General features: G+C 36.2%; 1 protein-coding gene and 1 long non-coding RNA gene across 3 annotated transcripts; one reads left to right on the top strand and one right to left on the bottom strand.

Moving 5' to 3' along the window:
• Positions 1–10,411: 10,411 nt before the first annotated feature.
• On the top strand, positions 10,412–13,375 carry LOC107785985 (uncharacterized). 2 transcript variants are annotated; one of them, XR_001648033.2, is made up of 3 exons: positions 10,412–10,655; positions 11,717–12,028; positions 12,818–13,292. It is a non-coding gene; the product is annotated as an uncharacterized LOC107785985 (long non-coding RNA). The 2 variants fall into 2 exon arrangements; XR_012708502.1 differs by having other exon boundaries at positions 10,525–10,655; positions 11,717–11,952; positions 12,818–13,375.
• Positions 12,577–16,738, bottom strand: LOC107785984 (BIIDXI-like protein At5g11420). Its single transcript, XM_016607420.2, has 3 exons — positions 16,588–16,738; positions 13,406–13,921; positions 12,577–13,300 (listed from the first exon to the last, which is right to left on the bottom strand). Exons 1-3 carry the CDS (start codon positions 16,661–16,663, stop codon positions 12,774–12,776), a joined length of 1,119 nt encoding a protein of 372 aa, XP_016462906.1. The 5' UTR covers positions 16,664–16,738; the 3' UTR covers positions 12,577–12,773.
• Between the last annotated feature and the right edge of the window lie 584 nt (positions 16,739–17,322).

Raw genomic sequence — 17,322 nt, 5'->3', positions numbered from 1 at the left:
GAACAAGTTGTGGCACTATCATTTAGGCCATATGCCTTTGAGTAATATGAAGAATATTTCTTTTATTTCTAATTCTTCTTGTGATAATTTTTATGTGGCTTGTGTGGTGTACCCAATGGCTAGACAATCCAAGTTGCCTTTTCCTAACAGTTCCATTACTACTAAGTCATTGTTCGAATTAATTCACATAAATACATGGAGTCCCTACAATACCGCCATATATGATGGGTACAAATATTTTCTAACTATAGTTGATGACTATAGTAGAAATACTTGGACATAACTTCTTAGCACCAAATCAAATGCCTTTCCTGTTTTACATTCTTTCTTAGTTATGGTAGAGAGGCAGTTTCATAGAAAGGTAAAAGTCATACGTTCAGATAATACATTTGAGCTTGGTACTGGGAACACTCAAGCAGAAGTTTTCTTGAGACAGAGAATTTTACATCAAACCACATGTGTTGGAACTCCACAACAAAATAGAATTGTGAAAAGAAAACACAAGCACCTATTAGAAACTGCGAGAGCTCTTTTATTTTAGTCTCATTTACCAGTTCATTTCTGGGGAGATTGTGTGTTGACTGCAACACATTTGATCAATAGGTTCCCTTCTAAAGTCTTAAAGTTAAAGACACCTTATGAACTTATATTCAAGACTAAGCCTAATTATTCTAGGCTTAAATGTTTTGGATGTTTAGGTTTTGTATCTACACTATTATCTCACATGAAGAAGTTTGATCCAAGGGCCTTGCCTTGTGTTTTATTGGGATATCCTCATGGTAAGAAAGGATATAAGGTGCTTGATCTAATTACACAGAGGATTTTTGTTTCTAGAGATGTGGTTTTTCATGAGGATGTCTACCCTTTTGCTTCTATAAATCCTAGCACCTCTCATAAATCATTTTTTTCTCTTTCCAAACCACCATAAGTTAATATTGAGATTCTTGACTTGTCCCCCAACAATTCAAATGATAATGTTGAACAATCAAGCAATTCCACAATTACACATATCCCAGAAATTCCATGCCAGTTTCCAGTCCTCAACCTGCACCTGTGAATTCTAGTAACACACCATTCACAGTCAAGAAATCCATGAGAACTCACACAACTCCTTCTTACCTAAGTGATTACATCACTAATGTAATTGAGCTAGCAGATGTTAGCACTTCATGTTTTCTTTCTCCTATCACACCCAATTCTTATTCATTTGCTGCACTATCAAATTCTAATTAGTTTCTCTTCAATTAAATTTCAAATATTCAAGAACCACTCACCCATACACAGGCAGCTCACCACCCAGGGTGGCAGGAGGCGATGCAGAAGGAGATTGAAGCACTCGTGGAAAATAACATATGGGAAATTATAGAACTTCCTCCTGACAAAAAACCCTTGCCATGTAAATGGGTATACAAATTGAAGCATCATTCAGGTGGTAGCATTGAAAGATCAAAAGCCAGACTAGTAATAAGAGGAAGTATCCAAAGAGAGGGAATTGACTTCAATGAAACATTTTCTTCTGTGGTCAAAATGACCACAATTAGATATTTATTGGCAATTGGTGTTAAGAAAGGCTAGGGATTATACCAACTAGACGTTAACAATGCATTTTTATATGGAGATTTAAATGAAGAAGTGTATATGAAGTTTTCAGCTGGTATGAATCGCCCATCACCCAAACATGTATGCAAATTAAAGAAGTCTCTTTATGGACTTCAACAAGCATCAAGACAATGGTATTCAAAGCTCACATGTGCACTCAGTTTTAAAGGTTATTCACACACTCTCAATGATTATTCTTTATTCTTTAAGATAAAAAGGGACTCCAATTTCTATCATAGTAGTTTATGTGGATGATATAGTGTTGACTGGAAATGATATGGGAGAGATAAATGCCATAAAAACATTTCTGGATCAAGAATTTAACATAAAGTATCTCGGGGACTTACATTATTTCTTAGGGATGGAAGTCCTCCGCGAGTCAACTGGTTTGATTCTTTCACAACGCAAATTCACTTTTGTCACGATCCGAAATTTCCACCTTCGGACCGTGATGGCGCCTAATATTTCACTTGCTAGGCAAGTCAACGTTAGAATAATATTAACTAATTTTTTAAATAATTTTTAAATTATTAATAATCAAAGAAACAAATACAGAAGCAAAGTTTGAAATATAGTGAATAATTCATAAAAATAACGGTGTTTAAATACCATCCCAGAATTGGTGTCACAAGTGCACGAGCTTCTAGAATAAATACAAATAAAGGTCTGAATAAAATAATGTTGTCTGAAAATAAACACACAGCTGAAGTAAAATAGACGGGGACTTCAGAACTGCGGACGCCATGCAGTTATACCTCAAGTCTCCTCTGGTAGCTGAAATCCGAGCAAGTCTATGGTACGCCGCTGGGACCAACTCCAAAATCTGCACAAGAAATGCAGAGTATAGTATCAGTACAACCGATCCCATATACTGGTAAGTGCTGAGCCTAACCTCGACAAAGTAGTGACGAGGCTAAGGCGGGTCACTTACATTACCTGTACGCAATATTAGTAACAACAACAATAATAGAAATAAATCACGTAACTCATTTATAATAATTGAAGCCAACTCAACAGTTATAACCAATTATCATTTCCATCAATTCTGTTGCAGCATGTAACCCGCTCTCATAATATTTTCACATTCAATTCTGTTGCAGCGTGCAACCCGCTTTCACAATATATTCACATTCGGTTCTGTTGTGGCGTGCAACCCACTCCTCCAATATATTCATTTTTAATCAAGTCTGTTACGGCGTACAACCCGATCCACCAATATATATATGTATGTCGACTTTTAAATAAGTCTGTTGCGGCGTGCAACCCGATCCTCCAATATGGACTTTTAATAAGTCTGTTGCGGCGTGCAACCCGATCCTCCAATATGGACTTTTTAATAAGTCTGTTGTGACGTGCAACCCGATCCTCCAATATATTCATTTCAATCAATTCTGTTGCAGCGTGCAACCCGCCCCTCCAGCATATTTATTTACCAATTCTTATAGAAAGGATTTTTCCAATAAATGTAACAATTAATATGAAATTATAAGACAACAAGCATACAATAATTATGATTTAATCATGAAACAGACAATGTCAAATAGCAAATTATTATAGAAATCAGGGCAAAAATAGGCAGTTTAATATTTAATATGCTAAATGTCAAATAACATTTAAGACACATAATTCAAGTAGCATGTAACAATTAATGCAGGAATTCAAGAATTAATATTTGGCAAAGAATAGGAGAGAAATAATTATTATAATAATTAATTCATGATTTAAAATAATTTATGATTTTTCAAGTAATTATGCAAAAAATTAATTTGATGACGTATAGACACTCATCACCTCGCCTATATGTCGTTCACATGCATTTCACATAACAAATAATTTAAGGTTTCTATTCCCTCCAGTAAGGTTAACCACGACACTTACCTCGCTTTGCAAATTCCAATCAATTACTCGACCACAACTTTTCCTTTTAAATTTGTCTCCAAAAGCTTCAAATCTATTCACAAATAATTTGATATACTCAATACGAATCATAGGAATTAATTCCATATGAATTTACAAATTTTCAGGATAAAAATCTGAAATTCATTAAAATATTCGGCAGTGGGACCCACGTCTCAAATTTCGAAAAAACTTACGAAATTCGAATGCACATTTCGAGATGAGTCCAACCATACAAAAATTATCCAATTCCGATGTCAAATGGGCCTTCAAATCTTAAATTTTTATTTTTGGAAGATTTTATAAAAATCTGATTTTTCTTCCATAAATTCACGGATTCATGATATAAATGAGTATGAAATCATGAAATATAATCAATATAGGATAAGGAAAACTTACTCCAATATTTTCTCGTGAAATTCGCTCAAAAATCGCCTTACCCGAGCTCAAAAATGGAAAAGAGTTGAAAATGGGTCAAAACCCCATTTCCAGAACTTAAGTTCGGTTTCTGGGATTTTTACCCTTCGCGAACGCGGTCAGTGCCTCGCGTTCGCGAAGCACAAATTTGTGCTGTCCAATTTTACTCTTCGCGAACGCGAGGGCTACCTCGCGAACGCGATGCTTGCCTGGCTTGGCCTTCGCGAACGCGAGATGCCCTTCGCGAATGTGAAGGCTAATTTTTCCTGGCCAGCCTCTTTTCCTTCGCGAACGCGAGGCTTCGATCGTGAACGGGAAGCTTTGAACCTCAAGCCTTCGCGAACGCGGTCACTATGTCGCGAATGCGAAGCACAAAATGTGTCAGCCCCAATTTGCTCTTCGCGTTCGCGAGAGTACCTTCGCAAACGCGAAGAAGAACACACCGGAAGCCTGAAGTCCGCAGAAAACCAGATTTTCTAAGTCCGAAATAGTCCCGTAGCCCATCCGAAACTCACCCGAGCCCTCGGGGACCTCTCAAATATGAGGCAGATGGGTTTAGATGTGGACAGGCTCAATTTATTTGTTGTATAAATCAAGCTTAGCCCACATAATTAAATCATGTTAGCTAAAGAAATGAATTTTGGCTTTCATCAACATTTTAGAAAATCAACCGCAATCTCGGAGTATGAACGCCATTCTTCCCGCAATGACCCAGCGAATGTTTGATTCCAACGAGCCCTCTTTCCATAATGTGCTGCCTTCATACAATCCTAAATTAGCTTAAGAAATAATTAATTAAATATTGTAGTTTATTTTAGACGCGTAATTAAATCATCACGACTATGGGTACGGTTCCCGTGGCGTAGTCGTGATACATAATTCTCCAAATTCGGGTGTGCATGCGACTCGACCAGAACTTCGAATAATAATTAAAATAAACATATTGTGAATCACGGGTACATTTCACGTGAAGTGATTTGCAATACATACAAAAACAATAAGTGCGTGACATCGCGACTTATTTAAATAAATTCTATAAATATTAAAAGCGATTAAAAAGTTAAAAATGCACAATAGGTTTTAAACATGTATTAAATCAGATAATTAGGCCAATTATTAATAGTTGAACGACCGTGCTAAAATCACGAAACTCGGGAGTGCCTCACACCTTCTCCCGGGTTAATAGAATTCCTTACCCGGTCTTCTATGTTCGCGGACCATAAATAGAATCAATTTGCTCGATTTGGGATTTTAAAATAAACCGGTGACTTGGGACATCATAACAATTATTTCAAGTGGCGACTCTGATTAAATAATTAATTCCATTTCAAATAATATCACTTTAATTGAAAAAACTCCCTTATCCCTTCAGAAAAAAGAGGTGTGACAGTAAGAAACTCAAATGAAACCACAACCCATACTTAAGTTACACCAGAGGAAGGAACATGTGATGGAACAAGTCCTTCCACCCAGGGCAACCTCACAGGGGGAACTGAACAAAGAGGAACTGATCCTCAAACCTCGAGGGAACCTGTCTATCAATGTGATGACCCGATAGGTCAACTAGAGTTTTAAACCTTAATTCTGTATTTCGAAACCTCAAGTATCTCATTTTAACTTTTCTCGATTTGTGTGTGAAGTCCGTGTCTTTTTTCGAGAGGCTTTTATGTTAAAAATTGATTAAACATAAAAGTGGCCCAATAATCTAATTATGTTACTGTAAAGTCCAATATCATGCCACATCTGTAGAGTGTAGACAACTTTGCAGATGGGGAAGGGGTAAGCGCACAAATAGCTATTCTCAAGGATACTATTTAGAGAGTAGTCAGTACTTATTTTGTTCCGAAATTTTAAACTAAAAATCTTAACTTCAGACAGTTCAAGACACTTTTTTCTCAAAAAATTGAACTAAAAAAATAAAATTTAAGACGCATTGACTAATTCTTAAATAGCAGCCCTTTAAATTTTCTATCTCACCTTATTTCCACACGGATGAAGCAACAGATTTATATCTCTAAAGTCTAGTCACCGATGTTCCAGGTTTGGGCCAGAGGATTAGCCCACTGGAAAATTATTTAAACAAACTCATTTCAATCTTTCAAAAAGAAAAGTTAATTTACATCGATATTAATTACAAATAATAATAATAATAATAATTGTGTACGGATAATTATGTACGGATAAAATCGGGGGCAATGGCTGCCCCGATTCTCCAATGAGAGAACAAAGGGGAAGCACGGATCCACAAGATTATAATCGAGGCCAGAAACCTCTCATGTCGATACCAAGGAAGAATGGACTATATATCCGACATCGGGCATGGTAAAGCGACGCACCCCGGATCGAGTATAATTTTTAGACCTCGGGAGACGCGGTGGACGATTATGCATGACAGATAGGGCGCCGTAGTACTCGCCCTCAACTGGATATTATGGCGCGTGAAGTGATTTGCAATACATACAAAAACAATAAGTGCGTGACATCGCGACTTATTTAAATAAATTCTATAAATATTAAAAGCGATTAAAAAGTTAAAAATGTACAATAGGTTTTAAACATGTATTAAATCAGATAATTAGGCCAATTATTAATAGTTGAACGATCGTGCTAAAATCACGAAACTCGGGAGTGCCTCACACCTTCTCCCGGGTTAATAGAATTCCTTACCCGGTCTTCTATGTTCGCGGACCATAAATAGAGTCAATTTGCTCGATTTGGGATTTTAAAATAAATCGGTGACTTAGGACACCATAACAATTATTTCAAGTGGCGATTCTGATTAAATAATTAATTCCATTTCAAATAATATCACTTTAATTGAAAAAACTCCCTTATCCCTTCAGAAAAAAGAGGTGTGACAGTAAGAAACTCAAATGAAACCACAACCCATACTTAAGTTACACCAGAGGAAGGAACATGTGATGGAACAAGTCCTTCCACCCAGGGCAACCTCACAGGGGGAACTGAACAAAGAGGAACTGATCCTCAAACCTCGAGGGAACCTGTCTATCAATGTGATGACCCGATAGGTCAACTAGAGTTTTAAACCTTAATTCTGTATTTCGAAACCTCAAGTATCTCATTTTAACTTTTCTCGATTTGTGTGTGAAGTCCGTGTCTTTTTTCGAGAGGCTTTTATGTTAAAAATTGATTAAACATAAAAGTGGCCCAATAATCTAATTATGTTACTGTAAAGTCCAATATCATGCCACATCTGTAGAGTGTAGACAACTTTGCAGATGGGGAAGGGGTAAGCGCACAAATAGCTATTCTCAAGGATACTATTTAGAGAGTAGTCAGTACTTGTTTTGTTCTGAAATTTTAAACTAAAAATCTTAACTTCAGGCAATTCAAGACACTTTTTTCTCAAAAAATTGAACTAAAAAAATAAAATTTAAGACGCATTGACTAATTCTTAAATAGCAGCCCTTTAAATTTTCTATCTCACCTTATTTCCACACGGATGAAGCAATATCTCTAAAGTCTAGTCACCGATGTTCCAGGTTTGGGCCAGAGGATTAGCCCACTGGAAAATTATTTAAACAAACTCATTTCAATCTTTCAAAAAGAAAAGTTAATTTACATCGATATTAATTACAAATAATAATAATAATAATAATTGTGTACGGATAAAATCGGGGGCAATGGCTGCCCCGATTCTCCAATGAGAGAACAAAGGGGAAGCACGGATAATAATAATAATAATAATGTGTACGGATAAAATCGGGGGCAATGGCTGCCCCGATTCTCCAATGAGAGAACAAAGGGGAAGCACGGATCCACAAGATTATAATCGAGGCCAGAAACCTCTCATGTCGATACCAAGGAAGAATGGACTATATATCCGACATCGGGCATGGTAAAGCGATGCACCCCGGATCGAGTATAATTTTTAGACCTCGGGAGACGCGGTGGACGATTATGCATGACAGATAGGGCGCCGTAGTACTCGCCCTCAACTGGATATTATGGCGCGTGAAGTGATTTGCAATACATACAAAAACAATAAGTGCGTGACATCGCGACTTATTTAAATAAATTCTATAAATATTAAAAGCGATTAAAAAGTTAAAAATGCATAATAGATTTTAAACATGTATTAAATCAGATAATTAGGCCAATTATTAATAGTTGAACGATCGTGCTAAAATCACGAAACTCGGGAGTGCCTCACACCTTCTCCCGGGTTAATAGAATTCCTTACCCGGTCTTCTATGTTCGCGGACCATAAATAGAGTCAATTTGCTCGATTTGGGATTTTAAAATAAACCGGTGACTTGGGACACCATAACAATTATTTCAAGTGGCGACTCTGATTAAATAATTAATTCCATTTCAAATAATATCACTTTAATTGAAAAAACTCCCTTATCCCTTCAGAAAAAAGAGGTGTGACAGTAAGAAACTCAAATGAAACCACAACCCATACTTAAGTTACACCAGAGGAAGGAACATGTGATGGAACAAGTCCTTCCACCCAGGGCAACCTCACAGGGGGAACTGAACAAAGAGGAACTGATCCTCAAACCTCGAGGGAACCTGTCTATCAATGTGATGACCCGATAGGTCAACTAGAGTTTTAAACCTTAATTCTGTATTTCGAAACCTCAAGTATCTCATTTTAACTTTTCTCGATTTGTGTGTGAAGTCCGTGTCTTTTTTCGAGAGGCTTTTATGTTAAAAATTGATTAAAATATGAATTTGTGCCTATTTTTGTAAAATAACTAGATATACTAGAATTTTCTTGAACCACAACACTTAGTTCTTTATGTAGTTGAAAAGGTTTAGCCCAATTTGTCTAACCAAACCTGTCTGTTAAATCATTCCACAGGTTTTTTGCACTGTGTGAGTATATGACACTCTCTGCTATCTCCTTTTAGAGAGAATTGAGCAACCGGGAGAGGACCATATCATTACATCTTGCCCAAGCACCTTGAAGACCAGAGTTTTCATCTGGGATAGAGAGGGTTCCATCTATGAACCCTAATATGTTCTTGGCAGAAAGGGCTATGACTACAGCTCTACGCCAAGCTCCATAGCTTTTGTCATCAAAAGCTGAATAAACTAAGTTCATCCCTGGATAGTTAGAAGGATGAAGAAAAAAAGGGATGAGATGAATCAATCACCTCTTTCTTGGATGAACCAGTTCCAGGAACTGCAGCAGCAAGTGTAGGTTCACTTGTTTCAACCATCTTGAAAGAAAGCAGGGAAAAACACAAAAACTGAAAGAGAAGATTTGACGACAAGCAGATTAATTAACCTGCTCTGATACCATGCAAGAATAAACAATTTTGAAACCAAATCTTGGTTCTTTGACTTTGTTTTTTTTTTTTTTGTATTGAATGAAATATCATATGTACAGGTATAGCCAATTTATACAAAAATCCTATGTACTATTTTGCTAGGTGTCCCTATACTATTTTGAAACCAAATCTTGGTTCTTTGACTTTGTTTTTTTTTTTTTTGTATTGAATGAAATATCATATGTACAGGTATAGCCAATTTATACAAAAATCCTATGTACTATTTTGCTAGGTGTCCCTATACTATTTTGTATTTCTCTAATGAATTTGTACCTTTGTACTATTTATGTATATACAATAAAAATAGAAAATACAGCTAAGATGTTCTAGACTATTCCTTCATTTATTCGTTGGAGAAACAACTGGATAATGAGTCATGTGGTGCTAGCACTTTTGGGATAAATTGGTCTTTCTCTGCATCTGAAATATGTCAAACAAAACAAAAGACTCTAGGTTAGTGGTTAGTGCTGTACTTAGAAATTTTAGGTCCTCCTCCTCCTCCTTCTTTTTCTTTTTCTCCTCCTCCTCCTCCTCCTTCTTCTTCTTTACTTTATCATACGATGCACCTCTATAAACTGATGTGCCTCGATCATAACTCCGATCATCTCTAATTTTAACGTCAACATAATTGGACATTAATTGACTTAAATTCTCTAAGAAATGATTCGTTTAATCATCCGTTGCAACTCTTGATTGCCCTCAGAACTGTTTGTTGTCTTTATTTACTTAAATTATTGAAAAATAATAAATAGCAAAAACAATGACAAAAAAGATAAATAGCATTCCTTGTTAAAGAGATACGCTATGTCATGGGAAAATGTCCCTGCATTATCTATATATAGATAGATTATATCCATGTCAACCTAACTCCATGGTTATTTTTCAAGTCCAATATACAATTTTTTTTTTGCAGCTCGGACATATTGAATTTTATTTAGATTAATAATTTTCTTATTATCAGGCATAGCTTGTTTAACATATGAAGTTTGGTAACAGAAAAACAGATTATGCCCACACTCCCAGAAAAATATATTGAGATAGGAAAGCATAGACAAAAAATAAAAAGGAAAACATTTAATCTTTCCTTAAGATTCAGAATAAATTGATATGACTATAAGAATTGTTACAAAAGCCCATTGGCTGATAGGATTCTCGAAATTTAACAAGTCCAAAGAAAGGACACATAGCCGTCGGACCCAGTATAGCAACTGGGCCCAAGATCGCCAGAATTGGGCGGGCTATTAGAATTACCCGAATCCGAATTGAGAGTCCAGTTTTAGGTCCAGGCTACCAGCTAGCTCTTTGCTTAATTTGACTTTCACTTCGCTGTCATTCTTTGGTTAAAACTTGGATCTTCTGATTCTATTTTTCAATTAAGGATTTGGAAGAATCACTTCTGCTGTTGCCAGAGAAACGTCTTCTAGCTTTCAATTATCAATGGTACGCTGAGGCCTCAACTTTTCTTTTCTTTTATTTTATTTTTAATTTTAATTTTTTTTGGTGAAAAGTAGTTTGTTCCATGTGAATTCTGACAGTTAGAGAGCTATCATTCAATTTAGTCTTTCTTTGTTCCAATAACAATAAAGATGTTGATTATAAGATTACTTGTATGAACGCTCTTCCCAATCAGTCCCCATTTTGTAATTGTTAATAGGCAGATAATTAGTGCTGATATTTGATCTTTTATTTATTTTATTTTATTTATTTATTTTTGAAGTATGTCAGAGTGATTTATATAAAGAGAGCGAGTGAGCATTGCAGAATTTGTATAACAGGTCTTGTGAGGCGGACATGTCCTCACACATCAAGTGAAATTCAAGAGTATTATTCATATGTCTGCTTACTCAACCTAATGTAGGAGAATTTATATTGGAATCAGTTTTTGTCAGTTGAAAATGAGATTCTCTAGTGCGAGAGAACTAATTTGTCCTAAAAAGGTATTGTAATGAAAGAGGTCCAAATATTTCATAAAGCCAACTCCAATAATTTGACATTGAGATGTAATTCTTGTTGTAATCAGTTCTAATCAACTGTTATATTTTTACTTTTGATGGGGGGATAATTGCTTGAGTGTCTAAATTCTATGAAAATTAGTAGTAATAAATTGAATTGGTACAGAGTCATTAAGAATTTTATTGTACCCTAGAATTGCCAATGTCTACTAGCAACAACAACAAACCCAGTATAATCCCACAAGTGGGGTCTGGGATGCCAATGTCTATTAGGATTAACATAATTATATCGTTGAACTTTTTTTGACCTTGAGCCTATAAGGACCTTTAGCCCTGTGGATAGGAAACAAGAGTATCTTGTTGAAATTAGCAAGTGCTAATTTGTAGAGTTTGCACACTCGATGCATCATTTGAAGCAGGTTGTGCTAGTTTTTGCTTATTTAGAAGGTAGTGACAGTTGTTGTTCTTTGCGTTGGTATTGATGCTTTTCAAGTTATATTGATATGGAAATTATATGGCCCAAATAAATTGTCCTATGATTTGTTACAGAGCATGACTATCCTGGAAACAGAGTGATCGGCTTCCACAGCGTTTTGCTAATGAAGCTGCTGCCAGGTTTGATAATGGAGGAGCCTATCCACCTGATCCGAGTTTTATCACTAACGTAATCTTTACAAACAACAGCAACAACAGAGCCAGTGAATTCCCACAAGTGGGGTCGGGGGAGGGTGAGATGTACGCAGCCTTACCCCTACCCTGGAAGGCAGAGAGCCTGTTTTCGGAAGGTGATCTTTACAAAGTTTGGCGAAAATTTAATCCGTGTTGCCTGATTTTCTTTACCTTTTCAGGCCCGACACAATGGTAAAAACTATGTTTCCGCTCTTCCTAATTGGCTATAATGACCGCCCTGCAGTCGTCTCTGTACTTTCTGCCCCTCAGACTGTTCTTTGTTTTTGGTGCTATTCATTTCTTGATAATAGAAGAAGCTGTGCATAGAAAAACACTGTGCATCTTATGTGGCAGTGGGTAGAGAAGATATTGGTAAGAGGGCTAATCCTTCTATTAGCACATAGGAAAAAGAGGCATATCTCTTTCATAAATTGTAGAAAGAAGACCTTCAATTCCTCTCTCAGTGAATTTTGGACAACAGGGAGTGAGTTTCAGATGACCGAACAAATCAATAAGTAAAGATATTGGAGTGAAATTGCATCTTTTGATAGATAATTAGAGAGTATCAGACTAGAAAAGCAATGTAGACTGTATAATAGTAGAGTATAACTTGTGTGTTGCTAGCTAGTTTTTTTAACCATATCTTGAGTATGTGTGAGCAACGAATGAGTAGATTCATGAAGGATTTTATTTGATTTCTTAAAATTTTGTAAGTACATGTAAGATATGACGCCGAAGACTAAATGATGTAACCCTCTAATTGCTTTTGCAATATGAAAAACCGAACATCTCTGCCATAGTAACATTACATGGAATAAGAACTCATTCCCTCAGCATAAGAAATGCGGTAATAAGAAAGAAAAGGAAAGGCAAACTAATAACCATTCAAGTTTGGTTCAAGTTTATGTATTACTAGTAATTAATTGATCTATAGAACTTATGGATGGCGAACTCCAACTAATCTCACATCATCAACCACAGGACCACACAAGGAGCCAGAGTGATCGCTCTTCATGTGATAGTATGTGCTCAAGAACCTGACCCTGGTGCGTTCAGAAACTGCTTTAAACCGAAGCTTGGCTCGTTTGAATCCTCCATTACCTTTGGATTCGTAGGGGACTCGCAAAGTGATCTGGCCGGCAAATGCCTCTATAAGCATAGACCCTTGGCAGGAATTGCTGGCATCTCCTACCGAGAACATGAGATCATAGACCTTCCCTTTTGTAGTTATCACTTGTTGTGCTATTGCACTTTCTCTACCGGCCACAAGTTCGATGGCGCGCTTGCCCTCCGGCACGGTGAAGTGTGCAGCATCAATGTATTTTACTGCCTTGAGAGATTCAATCATCCATCCAGGCAATGGTGAGTGATCATCTTCAATATTTGGAGGAATTAGAACTCCCCAGCTTGTGTTGGGAAAGATATATGGACCCTCTTCAAAGTTTCCGTTCTTCAACATGTTGCCTGCGTCCATTTTATGTATTAGAATCTGAAGTTTAACTTTTATACACCGATAGTATAAAAGATTTTTTTTTACCAGCTTACTTAAAACACAGAGAGAGGGATTACCTTTTGGTCTATGAGGGTTTTTCAAAGCCTTGAGAGCAATGTAATCAATGAGAGGGCCACAAGCTGGGTCCTTCTCAACTGCAGGATTGTGTAACATGATGTCAATTTCTGTGGCTTGGGCCAAGAAACCCCACGAATAAGAGTCCCAACCATCACTACTATACATGGTCTGCATTGGAAGCATTCCCCAGTCATTAGGCTCATTGTTAGGCGACACCGACACGTTGAGTTTCTCTTCTTGAGCACAGGTCCTAGCAAAGTTGAAGGACAAAGAGTAGAAAGTTCCCTTAGTGACGTTCGTGATTCTGGTTTTGATGGATGCGTCTTCCCCTAGCCTAACAGCAAAAGCTCCTTCTGGCACTGGAAGTAGCATGTCACCTTGTGTTTGGCCTGATTTGATGTATTCTACATAACCTGAGATTTCCCAGTGGGGTATTGCGTGAGGCTCTGTCACTTTTGTGCCCTTCAATTGTGATGGTTTTGGACCTTGCTCGAAGTTGCCGTTAGGCAATAATCCTGAACAACCACAAGATAGAAAAGTTAGTTACGTCCATACAGAGACAGATCACAGGGGCGGAGCTAGAGTTTCGATAACCTATTTTGCTCGGACTCTTCGGAAATATTGCCGGGTGAGTGTCGGATCCTCCAAAAGTAGTGTATTTTTGGAGGATCCGACAAGGGTGCGGCAACAGTTATGGAGAGTCCGCGCAACATAGTCGGTAACGGGTTCGGCCGAACCCAGTAGCTTTAGTGCAAACCATATATTTGTCTTAAGAAATCCATTGAATATGTACAAATTCTTACTTTAGAACCTAGTAACATAGAAGGCTAGAATCCCGAACCCAGTAATTTCAGATCCTAGCTTCGTCTCTAGATAGATGAGGCACGAGTTCAATGATTATTTTCGACACGAGACATAAATATATGTGAAAATAATCACTAAAATATTAATGTATGTCAATTTGTGAAGTCATATTACAAGAGTACAGTGTGTTCAAGCGATAAGAACTTAAATTCTGGATCGGAATATGTTAACTCAAGTTATATTCAAACATTCTATTAACACAAGCAGATCTTCCTCGAACGTGAGAAGATCTACGTTTACGTGGATTAGAACTTATTCTACGGTTAAGGTATAATCTAAACAGCATGTCATGTTAACTGCCATCAGATAATTACAAGTTTTGTTCAGTAATCACGTGAAGAAAGTAAGGCCAGCGCATTAGGTTCTTTTATTTTTCCTTTTTGCCTTACTTTAGCTTCATGTAACATGGCTTGGATTAGGAACAAACCGTGATTAGTAAGCCTACCAGCTATATTTGGGATTAATTTATTAGAAGAAATCAGATGTGGGTAGCGAATAGGAGATGACAACTTGGTGTCGGAAGATCGGTGGCAAGGCTGGATCTTCCATTACTTTTTTTTTTCCTTCTTATTTACAAGCAATTCTTCAAAAAATCCCACCAATTAAATGCAATAGGTAACACGGGGTAAAATTCAGAAGGGTAATGAAGAAACTGTATGGAATGGGTTACTTTAGCGGATAGGATTTAACCGATCGAGGGGATTCAAGATACTACAACAACAACAAATTCAGTGTAATTTCACAAGTAATCGAGGTCTGGGGAAAATAATGTGTACGCATACCTTACTTCTACTTTATAACGGTAGGGAGGTTGTTTTCGATAAACCCTACTGAGGATCTAAAGGAAATTGTTGAGTCGCATTTATATCCTATGGAAGATTGAAGTGACCATCAATCTACTTAAGATGTGTAATTCTATTAAATATTTATTGCTGTTACCGTGACTGTTTCTACAAATAGGTAAACTGTCCTTGAATTTGTTAATTAACCTATATAGACGAACAATAACCTTTTGCAAGAAAATCAAGTCACTCGTTTTCGGTGAGGCTGGTATCAATTATATGAACTTGAATAATAAAGTTCCATGTATTCAGAGGCGGAGAAGGATTTTAAGGTTATGGGTTCGGAATCCTAATCATTTTAAGTTATTGGGTTCTAAATTAATAATTTGTACATATTTAATAAAATTTTAAAGATAAATACATAATTTGAACCAAAACGACTGGATTCGACTGAACCCGCAACAGACACTCCTGCCTCATGTATGTCCCAAATAAGAAGAAATGTATGTAAGCTATATTACGTAATAATAAGTAGTACAAATTATAACTATTAATAATTTAAAATATTGATAAAATATCTTAATAAATCACGGTAAAAAACAAAATTCTTTTTAACTCTCCGAATAATAGTAGCAGTGTCATCAGCATAAGTGAAACAAAGAGAGTAGGAATAATTAACACGGGAATCAGGCTATTCCGATATTCCCAAATCCCAACCAGTTATTTTATTGCCCAATTCCTCGTCATAAAGATCCATGTGCAGAAATCTGAAACTTCATTCTGATTTCTGCATGAAATTAATACACAAAATATCGTATTGCCTAATAGCTAAGTAACTACGTGTACGTCGGAGGTCGGTTTCCATGAATATTTTCCTGAATTTATACGCCAGTACTTCCATCACTACCACTCCCAAAATTAGAATAAAGTTTGATATTCCAGCGATTTTCATAGTATTCTTTTCTTCTTCCTTTTTTTCCATCTTCTACTTCCTCTTTAAATGTATGTGTGTCTGTGTGAGATATTCATTCATAAATCTTCTAGGAAACAGCTCTTAAATGAAGAAAAAAAAGTTACGGAACAGATATGACCCTGATTTTTATAAAATAAATCATAAGAACCAGACAAGAAGGGCTTTATTCTAATTAAATACTGTATTTCCGAATGAAGGGCTTGTGATCTTATGTTCTACGTATACGTCTATTGTTCTCTGCTACAGGACCTCACAGCAAAGACTGGCAAAGCAAATTAAAACACCAAAATAGGCTAAAAGCAAGAAGATGCGGAATTGCAGGCAAGGAGTGATCATCAACTTTGCTTTTCACACTACATACGTTAACACGTGAAAAACAATTACACTATCATGTTTCTAAAACTATTCTTAATAAGTAAAGTCAGTAATTTGAGATATAAGATCAAAAGTAATTTAGTTAAATTACACTAATAATCATATGCTAAATGAGTAATGAGTTATACACAACTTTATGTATATTTCCCACAATGGAAGCAAAAAGAGAAAATGCATAGAAACTTACCATCATCTACAGATAAAACGACATTTATGGTGGCACAGAGCAGCACTATCAGTATTGCCGTTTTCTTCATTTTCATAAATTGTGGTTTTTTGGAACAAAAAGAGAGAGAAATATGTTGGGATGAAAATTCACAAACGCCTCGACTGGCTTTTATGTATTTCTGTTCTTGAAAATGCCCCTGGTATTGAAAGAATTAACGGTATTGCCACCACCATATTGCTCTATCGTAGCTGGAACATGGAAGCAACAGGTTTGCACGTGCACTTCTCCTACCGAAGAACAAAGACAAAAAAGAAAACAAAAACTAATTATATACTAGTACTAATCAATATCCTTAACAATCGCAAAATGTCGGAATATATAATGTCCTACTTAATTTATTTAAAGGTTTTCAAAGGAATTACAAAGGTATGAAGGTTTAATTCTGAGTTCACCTCTTAATAGTATTTTAGAGGTTTTCTTAAAATTTTTAGTTTAAACTAATTTTTCTACCTTTTAAGGTAGGAGTTACACACTACTATCCCCAGATTCTATTTATAGGACTATACTGGGTTTGTCATTATTGTTTAACAACTTTTAGAATACGTGCGTTGCACGTGTGTATAGTGTGTATCAATTAAAAATATGTACATTGATGTTAAAATAAAATGCAATATTTGTTTAAAGGATAAAAATTATTTTTCTCATAGTAATTGTATTAAATATCTTCTGAATATGCATAGATGATGAATTTAG

Source organism: Nicotiana tabacum, chromosome 4 (genome assembly GCF_000715075.1).
Source record: "Nicotiana tabacum cultivar K326 chromosome 4, ASM71507v2, whole genome shotgun sequence".
NCBI lineage: Eukaryota > Viridiplantae > Streptophyta > Magnoliopsida > Solanales > Solanaceae > Nicotiana > Nicotiana tabacum.
This window is presented reverse-complemented; position numbering and strand designations above follow the sequence as displayed.